At 35.9% G+C, this 21,311-nt stretch overlaps 1 protein-coding gene across 1 annotated transcript in view; it reads right to left on the minus strand.

Annotated features, from left to right (window-relative positions):
* Window positions 1–668: 668 nt before the first annotated feature.
* The window catches only part of NAALADL2 (N-acetylated alpha-linked acidic dipeptidase like 2), a 630,278-nt gene continuing 609,635 nt past the window's right edge, over window positions 669–21,311 (minus strand). Inside the window, exon 14 of the mRNA XM_041002590.1 lies at window positions 669–941. Coding sequence (XP_040858524.1) covers window positions 743–941 — 199 coding nt within the window. The 3' untranslated portion in view covers window positions 669–742. The remainder of the gene's footprint in view (window positions 942–21,311) is intronic.

Consider the following 21,311-nt stretch of genomic DNA (forward strand, 5'->3'; position numbering starts at 1 on the left):
ACTCATGAAATTCTTACAAAAATCAACTAAAGCAAATTAAGGGTTTCAAAGCTAGTCACCTTATAAGTTGTCAGGAAAAAAATTTGCATTTAAATTACTCTGTGCAGTTACCTTGAGATTCTTTCCCCTGGAATGTTTATGGCTCTTTTTCATCAATACTTAAAAAAATACAATTTCATAAGCAGTGTATTACTACATCTAGTTGTGTTAAGAAAAGGAACTTCATTTCACAATATAGAAACATTCGAAGTGGCTTGAGGCAACCAATCACTCTGTCAGAATACTTGAATTCTTCATATGGAACACTTAGCAGTGAGGGTAATTTAAAAACATGCCAACTTGTGTTTCCTGTTACTGAGACTAGGCCACTAACTCTGTATAAAAGGGAATAAACTGTTTCTGTGTGTTCTTTGCACACGCATGAACATTGTTCAGAATATGGAACTTTTCCCCGAAAATAGTCTATACGTATAAAAATACAGCAGATATCTTTTTAATAGATAAATCTTAAGTATTATTTGAATAACTTGCTTTTATATTTGCAGAAATAGAGTGATAGGAAAAATACTAAATGTGCAAAATGTTATTTTTATATGCACATGAAAAATACAATGGAACAACTGCCCTAAAAGTGTCAAAAAGCCATTTTGGAGGGAAGGTCTTCATTATCAAAATATCTGTTCAGATGAGAACTTCTGCTTGTGGAACTGTAAACAAACTATTTAAAATGCGGAGCGCTGCCTCAGTTCTTTCCAACCAAGACACTCTCAAACACATCAAGTCCTGCTTTGAAGTAAACCTGAGCTGAATTAATGCTGTTCAACACCTCTGACAGGGCTTGCTGAAAAGTCTCATTTGATGCAAGTGGCTTGCAGTGTTCCCAAGCCTCCATCAGCAATGAAAACTGTCTTGTCTTCTCATCAACACGGTACAGGATGTTTCTGGAAAAAAAGATACAAGGGATGGGTAAGCATCAAACATTGTGATGGATATTTACAAGAAGCAACAATATTCTATAAATAAAGGAAAAATTGCAAAAAACACAACCATCTAGTCAATGAACGGATATTGATATTTGATCATTATTAGTTTCGCAGATCAATGATAAAGATTATCAGACATTATGCCCCGTTCTCGTGGTGGTGGGCAACCCTATGAAACAGAAAAAAAAAAGAAGTTTGATAAAAATTTAATTTTAATCTAATGAAGTGTTAAAAAACATAAGGGTTAGAACAAAACTCTAAATGATATTACTGTGTATCAACAACAATTTGATTATCAGAAACTTCATTGTCTAAATGACTCAGTGTGTTCAATGAATGCTCTACAAACAAATAAGTGAAAGAAATGAAAGAAAAAAAATCACGGTTTCTCAGTTTTGCCTTTTTTGACATTTTGGCCAGGTCGGGGTTTTTTTGTGATTGCTGTTTTGTGCGTTGTGGGATTCTTAGAGGTAACGCTGGCCTACAGAAAGCACAGACCACAGCACCCAAGTTTAATGGAGAAAATCAGAATGTGCGAGACATTGAGAAAGATGACTAACATGGCAAAATTAGCTTCAATTGAGAAGCACTGCTCTAAATTCCAACAAACATATCAGCAGATTCTGATTCAGACTTAGTAGGTTACTATCCAACAATAGTGATAATTCACTATTGTACTATATTAAAGAATTGTTCATATATTAAGCATCATTTGTTTTCTAAAAGCATCCTTCTCTTCCACAAATGCCTACGTAATACTTATCAAATAATGTTATTACACCTGGAGTTTGCTTTACAATGTTAAACAATAATATGGGGAGAGTGTAGTATTAGCATAGAATGTAATTGACCAGTAGCAAATAACCATTTATTTTGAGTAACACAATTCATTATAGTGTTTTCTTTTCTTTGGTACGTATTTGACATTTGCAATGTCATTTTATTACAAATATGGAGTAAATGATAAATGGATCCCTTGTATCCTAAATGATTTACTGAAAAGGAGAAATTTGATTGAGAAAGATCATATTGGTCATTTTTATATACTGATAGAAATAGCTATATTGCAGCAGAAAGCTATAGATTACTTGTTTGTTTGTTTATTGTAACCCAACTTAGCTGACATAGGTCAAACTCCACGTTGCATGTATAAAAGTAGGTAAGTAAATAATCAAATTCATTTGCCTGATTGTAATCATAGTAGCAAAAATTGTTAGTATTAGTAGATGAATTACTGCCACTAAAAAAGATCAGAGAAAATTCTCACAATGGGAAAATATTTGATCTTAAGGATCATGGTTTCAAACATTGAGGAATGGAAAGAAGCCAGAAGATGTGCAATTAGCATAACTTGTTTTCATGTAGCATGCATGACATATTCAAAAACATGAACTGTAAGATGGCATAGTGTACTCAATGATTCAATGTCAAGCACTTCTATATGTCCCAAGTGAAAGAGCCAGGATGGGCAGCTGTAAAAGAAAAGATGGGAAAACATTCCATTGCCATATTACACAGAGCACTGTATTCCAAGATAAGGAGATTTAACTTTTTATGAACAATATTAAACCTGTAAAAGGTTCTAAGCAAAAGAGAAAGGTGGATAGATTTTAGTATAAATAATCTCCTTAATTGGACCATTAAAACTGTAGTATACAAGACAATGTTGTCAGGGAAAAATAACACAGTTACACAATAATATTGGAGTGAAAAGCAACAATAAGGGAGCAATACCAAATTTGGTTAATTTACATTTTTTTCTAACATTATCTGTGATTCAATGACTATTTCCTGACTCACAGTTGCTCATCTGCATCACACTCCCCAGAACTTCATACCCCACACTCTGCAGTGATTAACAGAAACAAAACCGACCTAATCATTCAACAAGAACCTTCCATGTCTTTCTTTTACCTGAATATCTAATATATCTCTCATAGTCTTTTTTTCCATCACTCTGCTTTACTATCCCGACTCATTCCCTATATCTACAATGCCATAAAATATTTAAATAGCTGAAAGTTACACTTGTAACTGTTACCAAAGGACATTACTGCAATAATGTGGGGAACAAAAGAGCAGCAGGGGAAAACGGGGAGGGAACTAGATATGAGAAGGAGGAATTCCTGTTCCTGCAGGACTGTATCATGAGAAACAGTAATGATAATAATGATGATGATAAACAAAAAGGAAATTTATATTGCCTTTACACACTCAAGGAAAATGATGTACTATTTCTTTCCTAGGTTCAGTTCAGTGCTGTGAATAAAGGAGGTCTTCAATTATAAAGTTTCAATTTATGTAAGTTGTAATAGACTTACTTTGGTGTTCAGAGTCTGTTAGATCATCATTAATATTGAAACAAACTGCAGCAGCAATTCAGGTGGTTTTGAATTTAAACACAAGAAAGCTTGTGTCACTGGAAAGAAATTTCAATTGATAATGAGCAGATAGTGGGTGGTGGTGGGGTAAGATGATTTTTTTTGAATTTAGAATTGATTTCAATGTTTGCATTTTTCCCAGGATGTATCTGTTGAGTGGAAATTATTCCTAATAATCCATCGTCTTTGATCCTTGTGACTGCAAGCCAATTTATCAAGCTGTTAATTCAACATATCAGTTTAAGGAAGATATTCTTTAGATTCCAGATAATCTTGTAACCCAAGACAATCGGGCACTACTCAATTTGGCCAAGTGTTGTCAGCTTTAGCAGAATGGTGTCATATAAGAACCTAGCAACAAAGTTAGCAATCCTAAATAGTAACTACAAATCCTTAGTTTGCATAAGGAAACACAGAAAAGCCCACTTCATAAAACCATGGCATACACACATTCTGATGTATCAAAGACATAATGATTTGAATTATACCTTGAGTAATCCAACCGTGGCTAGTCAAAATGGGTAAACAGATAAAATGCTGACATTCTAGAAACTTGTGCTTTGAAAAAAAAAATCTAACTGAAAAATATTATGGGATGGGTTGACACTTAGTATTGTTTTTTACCAGGTCTTCTTACTAAAGACTGAGGCTAAGATGGGGGAATAAGATATGCCATTATTCAGAAACCAGATATACTATGTTCTTCCATTTTCTATTAAAATGAATTGGCAACAAAGTCTACTGAAAAAAAGAACTCTGAAATGAGTGGGGCAGCGACCTTTTTCCACTTTAGAACAACCTTGCATTTTCCCAGGTAATTACCCATCTTCCATGATTTATACTCACGTGCAAATACTTGTCAGAAGCTCCTGATAAAGTCTAATTAGCTACATGTAAGCGCAGTTGGCATTTCTGGAACAGAACTGTGAAACCTGGTCACTGGTTTTAAACATCTGCAAGCTGCAGGATGCCTTCTCCTTGCACAATAGTTTCCACTCAGCTTCTCAGTGCTGGGTGGTACAACTGCTTCTCAGGGCAAAGTCTGGAATGCCATAGTCAAGAAGACACTGCAGCCAGGTGTTAAAATCCTGGCAGCAACACAGAATGCCAATGATCAGCCTGGGTGCAGCTCATTCTGCCCTCTCCCCGCCACAAACACACCTTTTGGTGTTGTAGCCCACAGCAAGAGAGCGCCTACTATGATGCGAAAGAAACCCATCAGAAATGATTCAGTGGAGATTGCACAACGGATGTGTGGGATTTTAGAAAGACTTTTCTTAACCTAAAGGTCAATGTATTACATAGCCTATGATGCTAAGCTTGGAGTATTTCATTTTACTTCTGGGGATGCCAGTAGCTAGGTTGGTGCGAGATGGCAACATAGCACGTTTACATGCTATGAGTGGAGCACTGCACCAGCCTGCCTGCGTGCTGGGAGCTTGCTCACCTAATGGCCTCCACGTCATGGCATTTTCAAGTTAGCAGTACCAAATTGAACTTAGACAACATTTAAAGATTTCAATAACATACTAGATCAGATTTTCCAAAAGCATTTCTCATCCAAATTGTGCAGCTATGTTTTTTCAGAATGGAACACTCTGCCAATCAACAAAAAGCCAGTCAAAAAAGACATGTCTGGAAGGAAAACAGGGTGAAGGGTGCAAGAAAATATTTTCTTTTTCAGAGCCTGTCTTTTATAATCACAAGGATCTGATATTTCCCAGTGAACCATTTCATGCTTTTAAATGACACTGTTTTAATCCAGTTAAGAAGTTTCCCTGAAGACAAAGAGATTGTGTTAGCACAGCTTTTATTCAATAAATCACTAGTCTATTTGCATCCACACAACATGGATCTCAGCTTGGCATGAAGAGACATCAGATCTAATTAAAATATTATTTAATTGAAATCATTTTGGTTGTTATCATGTTTAAAATAACATTAATTCCACCCTCATGCCTATCTTCCTTCATCTGTAACAATTTGGATCTTATAAATGTAATTCATACAGTCATTCTGACCCCCACACAACACAAAGAGACTACTAAAAGGAAAATGTAATACATTATTGATGACACTAATGAAATTACAACACACATCACTCATTTTAATGGGTCTGTTTCAATGACACATCACGGTGACCAGGAAAGAGCAGCGCCAAACTCTGAAACCTAATTAATAACTCCCAGCAGCTTCACTGAAGGAGACAAAATACCTTTACCCAGCTGACGACTCTTTCCCATTCAACCAAGTAAGGCCAAAGGAAACGGAGGGAAAAAATGAATATTGAAACAAAGACATCTAAAATATCCATGAATCATTTCCATATGAGAGAATTAGTGAATTGATGATAGAAATGGTCTCTTTCAAATGTTCCTTCTGAATTCATACAGGGGGACTGGATGCTTCCCATTGTAAACCTGAATCCACATTCATTATACCACCAGCTGAGAAATTCGTAAATGAAATTACACTAAGTCATGTCATCTTTAAAAATGACCTGGTTTTTGTGATGACTGCAAAGACAAAAGGCTCATTCAATTGTATGCAACTCTTAATTTCTGTAGGATTACACTTACTATATCCCACAGTTAAAAGTGGACAATTGTATTTATATCTCAGAATAGATTATTTGACTTGTGAGTTACACCTTGAGAGTTCTCAAGTGTTCTTTCAGTTATAATTGAATTTAGTTTATACTAACAAAAACAGAGTCAGAAGTGATGCTATTACTGATACTCTCAACCTTAAATTCACTTTCCAGACAATTGAGGAACAAAGCTATGTGATGATTACCAAAAGAGAGAAAGAAAAGAAAGAGAAAAGAAAGAAAATGATCATCCACTTCTCTACAAGCAGACTCCTTTATAACACAACTTTGGAATTCCATTCCATTCCAAATCTGCTGAATTTGTGAGTCTGATTTGACTTTTGTATTTATCTCGATACGTAGAAAGTCGCCTAATTGGTAAGCCACTGAAAAGATTCTGCATGTAAATAAATCTTTTTCCTCTGTTGTACTTTTTTTTTATTTTTTAGGCTCTGGACTTTATTTTATTTTTTTTAAAGATTTACTTATTTATTTACTTATTTACTTATTTATTTATTTATTTATTTATTTTTCACATTTTATTATTATTGCTATCATTTTATGATACAGTTCCATATTCCCTTATCTCCTCCCCAATTCCCCCCCCCCAGTTCCTTTATATCATTACTAACATATAGTTCTTCATACTCAGTCATATGTTCATCATTGCTGGCATGGACAATGGCAGAGAGTCCAGAATCCTATTGTCAAAATGAATATAAACAGTTTCCCTGTAAGTCCATCTTTGTCTGGAAACAGAGATGCATACCACACTGCATCCTCACATCTGGTTGTTAGTCTCCATTACATAACTACTGTACATTCCCTTAAATGAAAGGTCATGATACAAAATCAACAATAGAAAGAAAAATAGAAATTTACAATGCCATGAAGTTAAATGACATGTTACTAGATGTGACAGTCTCCATTACACAACTACTATACCTTCCCTAAAATGAAGAGCCACAAAACAAAATCAACTTCCAGGAGAAAAAAGAAATTAACAACACCAAGAAGTTAAACAACATGCTATTAAATGTCTAACGTGTAGCTGAAGAAGTGAAAATCAAGAACCTTCTTGAAGAAAATGATGCCACTGTATGATCTACGAGTCATTGAATGATTTAATCAGAAGAAAGTGTTTTGAAGAGATGAAACCAACAGAAACCAACAAAACCCATGTGATATAGTTTCCACTGATCTTTGTTGGAGTGTGTCTCCTCCTGACAATAAACAGATGGGTTTGGTTTTTTTAACCCAGTCTACTAATCTATGATGTTTGATTGAGCTTAAGCAATTTGCATTTAGAGTTAAATATACATAGGTGGTAATTTGGTCCTATCATTTTAGGAATGGGTTGTTCATTGATTTAGTCTTCTGTTGTCATTTTACTGGGATGTTCTTCCCATTTGCCTTTGGTTTTGGTAGGTGCTATTCCTCTTCTCTGTCAAGAGAACATCTTGAAGTATCATTTGTAGAGCAGGTTTGGAAGAGGCAAATTCTTTTAGCTTTTCTTTACTCTGGAAGAATTTTATTTCATTTTCAAAGACGAAAGAAAGCTAGGCCAACATTTTTTTTTTCTTTTAGAATCTGGAATATGTCACTCCATTCTCTTCTTGCCTGTAGAGTTTCCTGTGAGAGATGTCCTGTGAGTTTAATTGGCCTTCCTTTATATGTCAATTGATGTTTTTCATGTGCACATTTAAGGATCTTTTCCTTATGTTCAATTGAAGAGAGCTTGATAATCATATGTCTTGGTGAAGATCGCTTTTGATCAAGCCTGTTGGGAGTTCTGTGTCCCTCCTGGATCTTGTTTCCCAAATCTTTCTCCAGATTAGGGAAATTTTCCTTGATTATTTCATTAAATACATTTGCAAACTCAGCTTCTCTTTTGGCACCTTCCGGGACTCCCATAACTCTTATATTTGGCCTCTTAATAGTGTCTTTCAATTCTTGAATACTTTTTTTGGCCTGATCCAGCTCTGCTTCCAGCTTTTTGTTGGCTTTCCCCTCGTGACAGAAGATATCTGCCAATTCTGATATTTTTTCTTCTGCTTGCTTCATTCTATTTTGGAGACTCTCCACTGTACTTGTAATTTGCTTTACTGTGTTCTTAATTTCTGATATTCCAGTCTTGATTTGCTTTACTGCTTCCTTAAATTCTTTGAACTCTTGCATTAACTTCTCATTTTTGACCAGAATCTTTAAAATGAGTCTTATGGATTCTGTGTCCCCCATTTTCTCAATGTCTTCCTCAGTTAACTCTGAGATTGGCATAGGGTTTTGCTCATTTGCAGGGGGGTTTTCGGTAATATTCATTGTGCCTTTGTCTCTTCTTTTGCTCTTGATCATTGTACTTCTGGTTAGCAGAGTCTTCTTCTTGGGGCAAGTTTCTAAGCTGTGTGACCCACAGGTCTACAATGCGATTTTACTTATTACAGTTGGTACACAACTTTTTGCTTGCAGCCACTTGTGTCACAACCTCCAATGAGTTCCAGGTCTGGGTTCTTATGTCAGATATCCACCATGGTCTCCACAGCCCCAGCTCTTGGCTCACCACTCTCCACCTCCTGTGATACCGTGCTGAGGCTGCACTGTTGTCTCTGCAACCTTTCTCCCTCTTCTGGTTGGAGTGGGTTCCAGGATTAGAGACACCAGTTGTGCTATCTAGTTAGGTTGTTGGTGGCGCTGATCTTGTCGGAACTTGTTGGATGTTAGGTCTGGGTGCCACATGGACCTGTTTTGACTGGTACGATGCCACAGTCGGTATTATTTTCCTGTGGGACCTCAACGAGTTCTCCCAAGCTCAGCACATGCGCAGTTCACTGTTGTCCCCTGCAGTCCCAAAACTAGTGCCACAGTGTGCAAAATGGCGCCCAATGTGCTACCACAACAGTTCTTGATCTGCTGGTTGTCAGATCCGAGGGCTACCCAGACCTTCCCCAGATGGAACCCGTAGAACGCCATGTCGTTGCAGTTCACCGAGTCAGAAATGAGCTCACTCCCCACTCAGAGCATGCTCAGTCCTTTCCCTTGCCCTTTCCTTCTTAGGCAAAATGGTGAACAATTCAGCTCTAGGGGGCTGACTGGGCTATGAAATCCTCGCTGTTCTCACACTGCCCGCCTGGGATCTGCTTCTCTGTCTCTGCTCCTGGTCAAATCAAACGGACCAGCAGGACAGACAGTTCCCCATCTGAGTGCACCTCCCAAGCTCCCAGTGAAAGTCCCTTCCCACCTGGTTGCTGGTGGAGTTTTGGCTGCTGGTGGAGTTTAGATCGCCGTGCTGGAATATCATTCACTGCAACACCACGCTGCTGTGCCCGCTGCTTTCCTGTGTCTGTCAGTCTCCAGGTACCCCTCTGCTGTTGTTCTGTCCTTTCGTATTTCCTGAAATATGTCCTCTCTGCTTCATTCTGGTTAGATGCTTCTCCGTCCTTTTAAACGTGTTCTTGCCCTATTCCACCATCTTGATTTTCCCTCTGATGTACTTTGAGTAAATATTATCCTCATATACTTTTCTTACGTTAAAATAATAATCTGGATCAAGACACCCCACAATAAGCTAAGGTCATCATTACCATAGAGTATCCAGAAAAGTTTTTCAATTTGGGGTATAGTATAAACCCAACCATATGGTATGCCAGACAGCCCAGGCCAAACCAAAGTACCACACACAAGAATATAGCTCAAACGACCATATTAAAGAATTATGGGCAATGTAAGTAACTGTCATTTTAACCACAAAAATGTGGGATGGATTTTAATAGATCATTAGGAACTGAATATAATGAGGTAGTATTTTTCTTTCCTGACAGAATGGGCTTAAACTGACATATGCATCATTTCACTGTTGTCTGTTTAATATCATTGCTAAGGTAACATGTGCAGTGTGAATTTGAGGATTCTTTAAACAATTAAATTCAGAAGTTGCTATTAAAATATCCTGCCAAATACTCTGCACAAAACATGTATGATAAAGTTAGGCTTTAATATATTCACTTGTTAAATCTCTAATGCTGTTTACAGAGTGCTGAATGGGATCTTACATTAACCAAAAATGAAGTTACCATTAGTATAAACTGATTTTAGCTCCTCAAAGTAAATATGTTAAAACTCAAATCCCAGGATTGCTGTGGTTTATCAAATCAACCACCATTTATGATGCTGATTTCCCTTACCAAAGTGTTAATTTGAGTCCCAGCTGCTGTGATCTGATTCAGCTTCATGCCGGTGAGCCTGGAGAAGCAGCAGATAACGCTCAAAAACTAAGTCCCCTAGAACCGAGAGACCTGGGCCAACTCTGGCTTTTTTTGAGAATTCAGGAACTAAGTAACAGATAGAAAAATTCTTCTCTGTCTCTTCCTCTATTGCTCTGATTTTCAAATTAATAAGCAACATTTTCACAAAGCTCTTGTGCACTGATGTGATATTAGAATGTGTGGTTTGGGGAGGGTTCCTGTGCGGTTACGGGAGAGAATATGCTGCAAGAACACGGCTGGCTGTTCACGAGACAGGAAGAGACTCCTTCCCAGCATCTGATTCATCCTAGAGCCTTTCATCTTGGATGTCCTATTATCTAGCAGTGTTAGAAATAACAGCCAGTCCATGACATTATACCTTAGGTAGCATGACTTTAAAAACTCATCTAACTGAATAACTGCTCAAGAAATGGAGAAAAAAAAATGACCCTATTTCCATTTTGAAAACAGAATATAATAAGGGAAAATATTGTGATGAGAGAAACAATTGGGTTGTTAGTGGCTATCGTCAAGATTTTTTTAGTCTGTCTCACTGCCCTGGTTTTTTTGTGTTTTTTTTTAAGAGAAATTGAGCAAAATAATTGGTTAGACCCTTCTTGGATTATTCCCTTTTATAACACGGTGCTGGACAGTTTATCAACAAAGAAAAGGTATATGTGACTCACAAAAACCTTATACTAATTCAAAAAGGAGGCAGAATTTAAAGAAAATTCTCAGATCTTACCTTCCAAAATTTAGAGAAGATGGTGATATTACTAATCTTCCTTTTTCATACTCTTATTTTTTATTTCGTAGCAGGTAAATTCTACCCTTCAGTGCATATCTGACCTACAACCAGAAATTTAGGTACCTCTTATTTCCTAACTCTTTTAAGAATTGAGTGTAACCTGTCACCTTACAAGGACAATTTCATGTGAATAGCTTACAGTCCCTTGGCAACTACCATACAGATGCACCGAGATTCCTTATCTTACATCTCAAATATTTGCATCAGCTCCCTGTTCCTTATTCTCCCAGAACCTTCATTATCGTCTGTAAACACTAATGCTCAGGCCACTTTTTTTTTTTTAAGTTAATTCTGCTTTTTTTCCATTTTTTTCACCTATTTTCTTATTTCCAAAGCCTGAAGAATGTGAAAGGTTGCTGTTCAAAAGGTCATTCTAAAGGTTAAAAAAAAAAAAAAAAAGTAATCTAAGCTGTGTCTATTTAAATAAAGTGAGTAATTGAGCCAACATTGATTTTTCTGCTTTGACTACTCAACAGCCTTTATTAAACATCTACGTCATGAAATTGGCTGTGGTAGGCGCTCAGAAACAGAAAAAGAGACCATTATAGCTTTTAGTGGAAGCCAAGCACTTAGTGAATACACTTAAATATTATTTTTTTTTTATTTTTGGTCCTAGGTTGTATTTCAATTGTTACATATAGTATTAAAAAGAGAGGAAGATTTTCCCTCTAATCTTTCACTCCTCAAGTGACCGCAATGCCTAGTGATGAGCCAATCTGAAGCCAAGAACCCAGAACCTCCTCTAGGTCCCTCATAAGGGTGCAGGGTCCCAAGGCTTTGGGTCATCCTCGACTGCTTTCCCAGGCCACAAGCAGGGAGCTGGAAGGGAAGCAGGGTTGCCAGGATTAGAAGCAGCACCCATATGAGATCCTGTTGTGTTCAAGGTGAGGACTTTAGCTGCTAGGCCACCGTACCTGGCCCTACGGTGTTTATTTCTTGCACCAAAGGGAGGAAATTGAAGCTGAAAACCTTACATGTTGCATGTATTGTATGGTATAAATAAGAAACTAAACCTGTGGTTCCAACTCCCCAAATAACACTTAGAAAAGTTAACTTCCTGTATCAAAATGTTAGTGATAACTCTTTCAGTTAAAATAGATTGCTTTTCCAGAATATCTGAATATCTACTATATCCGTTTCTGTCTATGTAAATAATATTACCTCATCAATAGTTTAAAGTCAAAATATTAGTACTAAAAATCGGTAAGAAAAATAGATACTGTCTTGAACTCCATTTCTCATGGTCTCATGCCTGTGTTTTCAAGTGTTATGTGGACCATGGTGATGGAACCTGGGTATTTTCAGTGACAAAACAACAAAGGTCAGAAAACCAGGTATCACCAAGACTCCAATTAACAGATCTTGTTTCATCCAACATTGTTTATTCTATCATTTTGATAACAAATATAAGTTTCTTAAAAGAACCAGTGAGTGTATAAATCAATTTATCAGAAGGAAAAGAAATAGACATAATTGCTTATTAGGCTTAATTAAATTATGGTTATATTTTTACAATTTGAATTATTTGTTGTAATGCCCCGTTTCTTTCTGTTTGTGAAATCTGAATTAATTTACTGGGTGTGGTAGACTATGTGGTGTAAAGCATTTTAGAAATGACCAATATCAGCTAACTGGTTTTTGTAATTCATTTTAGATTAATTTTTACATGTGAAAAGCATTATTGAGTAAGCCAACAAGGTTGTGATTATATATTATAAATATTTTATCATAAAAATTAAAAAGGAAAAAGAAAGGAAACGAGCAAGGAGGGAGGGAGACAGATAAGTCATTATGTTCTTAGAATTGTATCTGTGAACTGCATAAGATCTGTTGCCTTCATATTAATAAAAACTAATAGTTAATTTAAAAAGAACATAGCAAAAAAAAAAAAAGAATGGCCAATTACATTAGTAGCTATACTTCAACAAAGCAAATGTTCATAAACGTTTTGTGGATACTTAACTAGCTCTGTCACTATGGAAAATACCAAATATTTAAAGCATTGGGCTTTATTCAGTCACCTCAGACTTATTCATCTGCCTCTACTTTCTATCTTAAAGACTAATATTCAATATAAGTGAAAATAATTAATGCTCTTATTAACTGCACCCTTTGCAACTGTGGCCCTCAACTAAGTGGAAGAAAAATAATGGCTTCTTTGTACTAGACATCTTCATACAAGTCACCTTGACATTCTGGTCCATGCTAATGAATGCTTTGGCAGACCTGTTAATCCAATTTCCTGAAAACAACATCATTCAGTGAATTCTAAATCTTACAAAAACCACGACCTCCAGCAACAGAAAATGTTCTCAGTCTCAGTTACCTAAGCATCTGTGAATTTTTTTTTAAATACATTAGATTGATTAAGTCTGGATTATATTTAAATTATAGAATTTTATATGTTCTACTTGAAGACAGCCTAACAAGACTCTACAATTTGATAAAAACAGAAGAAACTTATAAAAAGAACCTTATTCTCATCATATTCCAGAAAATTTAGGACTAATTGTATTGAGTGATGATAGAAATCAAAAAGATAATTATTTTAGAGCTGATTCCCCAAGCATGTGTTAATCACAATGTACTATATTTGATCAAAGTAATAACAGAAGTGGTCTCACTTCTGAAGGGATTTTTGAGTTTTGAGCTAATTTACATGGAAAAGACTAAATGGTTTAAAACCTGTTGTCTTCCACATGTTTAGTTACTGTAGACATATAAACATATAAAGCAAAACAAATGCTGGCATGAAATTTCCACAAATTAGCCTGGTGTGATGGCTCAGTGGTTAAATCCTCCATTGCACACACCAGGATCCCATATGGAAAGCACTTCCTGTCCTGGCTGATCCACTTCCAATCCAATTCCTTGTGTGTGTGGCCTGGGAATGCAGTGTAGGATGGCCCAAACCTTTGGGTTCCCGCCCTTACATGGTAGACCAAGAAGATCCTGGCTTATGGATTCAGATTAATTCATTTCTGGCCATTGTGGCCATTTGAGCAGTGAGAAAATGAATGGATGATCTTTCTGTCTCCTCTTTTTGTAAATCTGACTTTCCAATAAAAATAAAATCTTTCTAAAAAATTTTCACAAATACCACTGGTTTATTCATTTTCAAAATAGTTTACACTTAATTTTTCCTCAGAAAGTGGTAAGTAAGTGGAAATGATTAGTGGAAATCATTTCTCTGCAATAAATACAATATGAATTGTGATAGCTTGGTAAAGATGAAATTGCTTTACTTTCATGGTTAACTGTATTTGATGATCATTTATCTTTTCATAACTATTTGGGTAAGATGTCAGTATATTTTTTCCAAGAAACCATTTCTTAGGCTGAGTTTGCAATGATTATTAGTGTAAATTGCTACTAGCTGAAAATTAAACTACAATATGAATTTAATTGCCTCATTGTCCTATATTCATATAAATCAGATTAAAACCACATGGAAATGCTTGTTAATTTCATAAGTGAATTGAAAGTAGCAAAACAGAAATTTCAAATAAATGCATATAATTGTTTTGGGATTTCTGTTTTTTAAATGTTCGTGTATTTATTTAATCCCTCAAAATCAGTACTGATTAATTTTCAAATGATTCATGTCAAAAATAAGAAAGAACCTTACTTATTTGAAGAAGGAATACTTGGTATTTTTAGTAAAGAATGAACTAATTAACATAGTGTTATTTATTCAACAATTGAATCCAAAAGCAAGAGAAATCTATGATAAAGATGAGCAAGTATATTGCTATTTTTAATATAAAATAAACCCAATGATTGTGGTACAGATATATGTCTCACAGAACATCTTGAATGATATATTATTTTAAAAAGGCGGTTTCATAAATTCTAATCAATACCTTACACAGCCAAGTAAACTTTGTTTTATCTTTTTTAATGGAAGGATAAAATTATTTTTTACTTTCTAGATGGAGACGAAGTACAGTGACACCAGTCTTATTGTCAGTATTGACCAGCTGTGACTAGTTTTTAAACAATACCACCTTTTGCCTCCTGTGTTTTTTTATTAACACATGAAGCGTCAGTAGAGAGAAATTCTTTTTATTTCAAGTGTACTCTTTGCTACCCCTGCTATATTCTCATTTATTCCTTTTGCATCTATTTTACAATATGAGTGCAAGTATGAATTTTGTGTGTGCACTCATTTCTATAAAAAATGTATATGTTGCACCTGTCAATTTATATATGGATACATGAGTATATATTCATAGAATGTATAAATATGTTACATACTTCCACATATATACAATGTCTAATCTGTCTTCCAGTGGGATTATAATATTTGAATTGTATTCCTCCCTCCCCAATTCATATAACTGGATATTGTGTTATGTATTGTATTATAATGCATTGCAGTTGGTAGTAATAAAATCCAAACTGGAGAGAAGACACTGCAAGTGAAACACTTGTGTTTTGATCTGAGAGACAAAGAACTGAAACATGGCCTTATTGACACTAAAGTACACACGTGACGATTGAAAGCCGAGTATTGCTCATAGACTTGGAACACCTCTTCGGCAGGTGTCACTGTATTTCTTCTTAAATCAAATTCTGATTTCCATTCTAAAATTCTTAGTTCTGACTATATTGGCTTTGCTGAAAAAGGACTTGATTTACAGAAATACTACTTCTATTATAAATTACATTAATATTTATGTTATAGATATTATCAAAAATTAGAATGTGTTTTCTCTGTCAAATTTTTTCCTGTCTATTTGGTACTTGGGGCCAGTCAGAGCCTTCGGTAGTAAAGGGTTGTCTATCACCCCTGTCACACGGCCTCTGGACCGGTCCCATGTACTTTCCCACTAACTTTCTGAATGGAGCACATTGAGATCCTGAGTCTCTCTGATTCCTTTCTTCTTCACTTGTAAAATGAAACATATTAATGCTTATAGGTTGCAGTTTTTATAACAATGAAATAGGGTAACATTATATAAAAGCCTACCTATCCTAATACATTGTATGTACAAAAAAAAAAATGCCTTAGAAAAGATACTGAGAACACATTTACCACAAGAAAGCCTGCAAGATATGCAAGAGAAATACCTATTGAAACTTATCCAGGGCCCGGCAGTGTGGCCTAGCTGCTAAAGTCCTCGCCTTGAACACCCCGGGATCCCATATCGGCGCCAGTTCTAATTCCAGCAGCTCCACTTCCCATCCAGCTCCCTGCTTGTGGCCTGGGAAAGCAGTAGAGGATGACCCAAAGCCTTGGGACGCTGCACCTATGTGGGAGACCTGAAGAAATTCCTGGCTCCTGCCTTCAGATCAGCACAGCACCAGCCCTTGCGCTCACTTGGGGAGTGAATCATGGGAGGGAAGATCTTCCTCTCTGCCTCTCTTCCTCTCTGTATATCGGACTTTGTAATAAAAACAAATAAATCTTTTAAAAAAAAAAAAAGAAACTTATACGACATGAGGTCTGACAAAGGTTTTCATCTTAACATTAGTACACAAGTGGACTGTTACATCATTGCCAACTGCAGCGACTTTGAGCTATTTGTTATTCCTCATGTATGTAATAGTCTCTTCAGAACCCTATTACTAAAGTTATTTTATCCAATCATACAGTAACTTCCAACAATAAGAAATTCACATTCCATATTAGCAATCATCTTTATTAGAGGCCATTTGATGTGCCAAACATTTTAAAAATACTTAAATTATTTCCCATTTTTTTAACACAAGAAACAGAAATAATAAAAGACTTGGATTAATGATTTATTTCTGTTTTTCTCAATTTCTTTTTATTATCATTAATATCATCCTATGATACAGTTCCATAGGCCCTGCGACTTCCCCAACCCTCTCCAAGTCCCTTCCCACCCCTCCTCACCCTGCACACTGAGTTCTGGTATATTATTGCCACAGCACAGTGCCTCACAAACAGTCATACATCCATCATTGCAGGCTTGGTCAAGAGCAGAGTCCAGCATCCCACCACCAAGGCACAATCGACAGTTTCATTGGGAGTCCATCTCCAATCCAGATGCAGAGACGCACACTGCCTTGTATCCTCACATCCAGACACCACAGGCTCCATTGCACAGTCACTATACATCCCCCCAAATGAAAAGCCACAGTACAAAATCAACAACAGGAAGATAAATAGAATTCTACAATGCCATGAAGCTGTTTTTTGGCATTCATATATAAGTAAAACATTTTGGACAGCTAAATATATATCTGTGCACGGGCATGGTTCTAACACTGCTGAAGACTAGCTAAATTGTGTTGGCAAGTAATTGTTAAAATCATGTTAAAGGAACTTAAATATGCCCTCCCACAGATGAGGCCTTCTAAGTCATAATCCACACGAAAAAAAATAAGGATAAGTGACTGCTGTCCAATGCTGAAATAATAGGCTGTGTTAGAAATGTTGACAGATCTTCAATTGTAACAGCACACCTTGTGCTGCCAAATGTGCCAAGGCTTTATGCCTTGACCTTCAAGGTCCAATTGATATTTATATACCATGAGTGCATAAATAATATAACTTACAATCTCTGAAAAGAGCCTACCCAGACCCAATAAACCACATACGTTTATATGGGGAAAGGAGGACATATATTTGGTGTGATCGTCTCAAATTCAGTCGCCCTTACTGCCAAAATTCACTTACCTTAATGTACTGACTCTCAATAAGTGACAAATAGCTGAAGCTTATCATCAGTGCTCTTATTTATCAGATAATGTGGGGCATTTGAGATAAACCCAGGTACTGATATGATACCTAAAACACTTAGGGGTCAAAGGTTTCAGCCATTTTTTTTTCCTTATTACCACTGTAAGTTTAATTGTTCCCTTTCAATTTGTGTAACAGGGATTGGGTAAGCAGAAATGCAGTTTTTCGAGTTTCAGGCCCAGGAGCACAAGGTAAAGGGTGCAGGATAGGCTTGAGGTTGAAAACCTAAAACCTAGCAACTGATACATCTATGGGAAAATAATCCATTAGTGAACCAGCACTCAGATACTTCACATTATCTGGAGTAGTGAGTTGACTGTTGGGCCCCAACATATACCTAGGTGCTTGTCCCCAGGACTTGTCAATCTCACTTTGAGAAAGCCTCTTTGCAGATGCGATTAAATTAAGAATGTTGCTATAAGGCATTATCTTGTGTTATCTTTCTAGGTTGTAAATGGAATCATATCACCTCATGATAGAGGGTAAGAGGAATCCACACACACACACACACACACACACACACACACACTCCCCAGGACAACAAACAGAATCCGACAAGCACTGGAGTGATGTGGCACACCCAAGGAGATGCTGGCAAAACAAAGCACAGATTCTCCCTCAGAGCCCTTGGACGATCAGTGGCTCTGCCAAAGCTTGTTGTGGGAGAGGATGGATTTCTGTTATTTTCAGTTACCCAATCTAAGGTAAATGTGTTATGACAGCCACAAGAAGCTAATATGTTTATCTTATGCTTTATACGTAAGAGATACTGAATTTCAACATACAAATTGTACCATAGGCATTCTGAATTATTTCATCATAGAAAAATTAATTCATCTGGAACATGCACAAATATGACACGACCATAGTCCTCCCTTTTCCACTGGGGAAGTCATAGATGATATCAAATTTTCTACCCACTTTTTTTTATATCTGCATGTCTTTGATAAAGTTTAATTTATGCAGCAGACACAGTGAGAGAACAACAACTATGAAACGGGGCAATTATATCAGTATAATTAAAGACCACTACAGGCATTACTACTTTTGCATAAGACTGCTATTAAATAAAATGGGGTTACTTGAATGCAAGCATTTTGATGCCCTGATGGCCATTACAATAAGAGAGACAACAGGGACTAACAGGACAGTGATATATACAGGTTGGACATAAAGGACAAAGGATGATTTGCAGTCTAGGAGGGGAAGGAGTAGGATTAATATGAGATTTCATCAACATACAATGAATCATATTTTAAAAATTAAGCGACAGTTTATTTCTGAAAATTTTTCATTTAATGTTTTCAAGCTATTCTTACTCATAGGAATCTGAAATCATACAATGAAAAACCACAGGTAAAAGAATACTGTGATACGCTCAAATCAATGAAATGTATTGAAACTTAAACCCAAATTGTAAGCAAAATTAGCAATCTAGATTTGGAGACTAGAATTTTACAGATTATGAACACTTCAAAGTGTAACCAAGTAATTAAAAAAAAATAGAATGATAATCATTTCCCAAACTAAAGTGAAGCAAAATAATTCCCCATCTTTAGAAATTATTCTAGAAACATGTTTTACGGTAATACTAATTCTTAATTCATAATGCCCAGAATAATTTTTCCCTCATTTATTTGATATTCTACTTTAAAAAAAATGGATCATCCTTAAGAAAAAAAATCTATTTAATTTCTGAAAACTGTCTGTTCAATTTTATTGTTTAAGAAAATGTGGACGAGAGCACCAGAAAGGAACATTTAACAGACTGGAAAGGGAATAGTTAATATCTGGAAATATAACTATATCTCAAAAATTTTTGTACCTGACAAGGCTGTATTTTATTAGTTTTGAATGATTTTAAATAAAATAACATTAAGTTAACATATCTTCCAAACTTCTGGTGTAGCATATGTAAGCTTCGATTAGAAAATGAGAGCTGCTAGCATGAGTAATGGAAAAGTTTGGAAACACTTTACCTGGCATACGTAAAGATGATTCTTTCCAAAAAACATTTGGCATGTTTCTTCTATTTCACACTATTGCATAAGGAGCCAATTTACTACTTGCATGTAATTATTTTTGGATGAGAAGGGAAAAGCAAGGTAAAGTTTTAGTCTACCTTAGGACAAGCAAAATATAACCAGATAGAGAGTTTCTTCCAAGGACTGTTTAGCCATTTAAAGTACTATGCAAAAATCAGCTTACCTTGTCACTCATGTTATTTCATTTTAAATCAGCAGAATCCCTTTTTGAAAAGAGAATTGTTCTGTCTACATTACAGTTGTTAAAACTACACTGCTTTGGGGAATAATTTGTTTTATTTGGCTTCTACACTTTTCTTTACCCTCAGGTTCAATCTATCATTTAAAAAAAAAAAAAACCCTGTAGATTACATTTCCAAAATATTAAAAACTCCTCCTCGTCCCTCCATTTCCATCCCCAGCAGGATGATCTCTGCACAGATTAATGTCGTTTGTCAATGTAGCTGGACCATGTTGCCTAGCTGTTTGAGCAAACCTTGTTGATACATTACCAAGAAAATGCTTCACAGGTACTTATAATCAATTGGCTTTAAATGAAGATCATAATTGATAATACGAGTGGGCTTCATACATTCAAGTGAAGGTCTCAGAAGCAAAAGCAGATTTCCAGAGAGAACAAATTTCTGCTTCAGAATTGAAACATGTTAATTCTACTTGAACTCCCAGCCTGCCACGACCACAGAGTTCCACTCCTCTGTAACATCAGGTATTTCCCTGAGATTCTATACTGCTTTTCTGTGGATCTAAGCCCTGTCTACCATTACAATGACATGATTCACTTCCTTAAAATAATATGTCTACTTGTCCATTCTCTGTCATTTTCCTGCCAATCGACTGAAACTCCCCTTGTTCTGTATCTCTGGAGAACCTCGATGGACAGACCTGGATCATGAAAATATCACATCATTTCTCAATTATCTTCATTTTTCCCCATTCTTCTGTAATCATTTCTCCACACAGCAATGACAGCGATGTGGACACATGATAATAGACACATACATGAAATTAAGCCACCATTTGTGTACAAATAGATTTTAAAGAACCGATATCTGTTACCTAACCTTTTGCAATGATCTCTTGGTCATTATTTAGTACTCCAGTCTCACATCAAACTCTTTTTCCCAAATCAACTTGGCCATTTTAAAAGAAGAAATAACCCTCATGTTTCCATTGAGACAATTTTAAACTTTGTGACCATGTATTTATTATTCTTTTACTTGCATACTAATTTTCCTAGTATTAGATAAGGTCATCATGATAGATTTGTTTATATTTTGCAGCATATTTTTCTGAGTTCCTGGGATAGTTCTATCAAATGGTTGCCGCTAAGTACTTGCTGAATTAACAAGCGTAATGTGAATAGTATTAATCCTAGATAGATGCTTTGAAGAAATCACATCCAATTTCTAGCTCACAAATAAGTAAGACAGTCAGATTAAAACGAGAATGAAAAACTGCAAGAAATAAAATGTCACCCAAATCCATAGGCATTATCTTGCAGTCTAGATCTAAGTACTGATTTAGTATTCAATTTCTATTTTTTTGGCGAAATAA

The sequence above is a fragment of the Ochotona curzoniae genome, unplaced genomic scaffold, assembly GCF_017591425.1.
Source record: "Ochotona curzoniae isolate NIBS_2020 unplaced genomic scaffold, NIBS_Ocur_1.0 scaffold_2587, whole genome shotgun sequence".
Classification (NCBI taxonomy): domain Eukaryota; kingdom Metazoa; phylum Chordata; class Mammalia; order Lagomorpha; family Ochotonidae; genus Ochotona; species Ochotona curzoniae.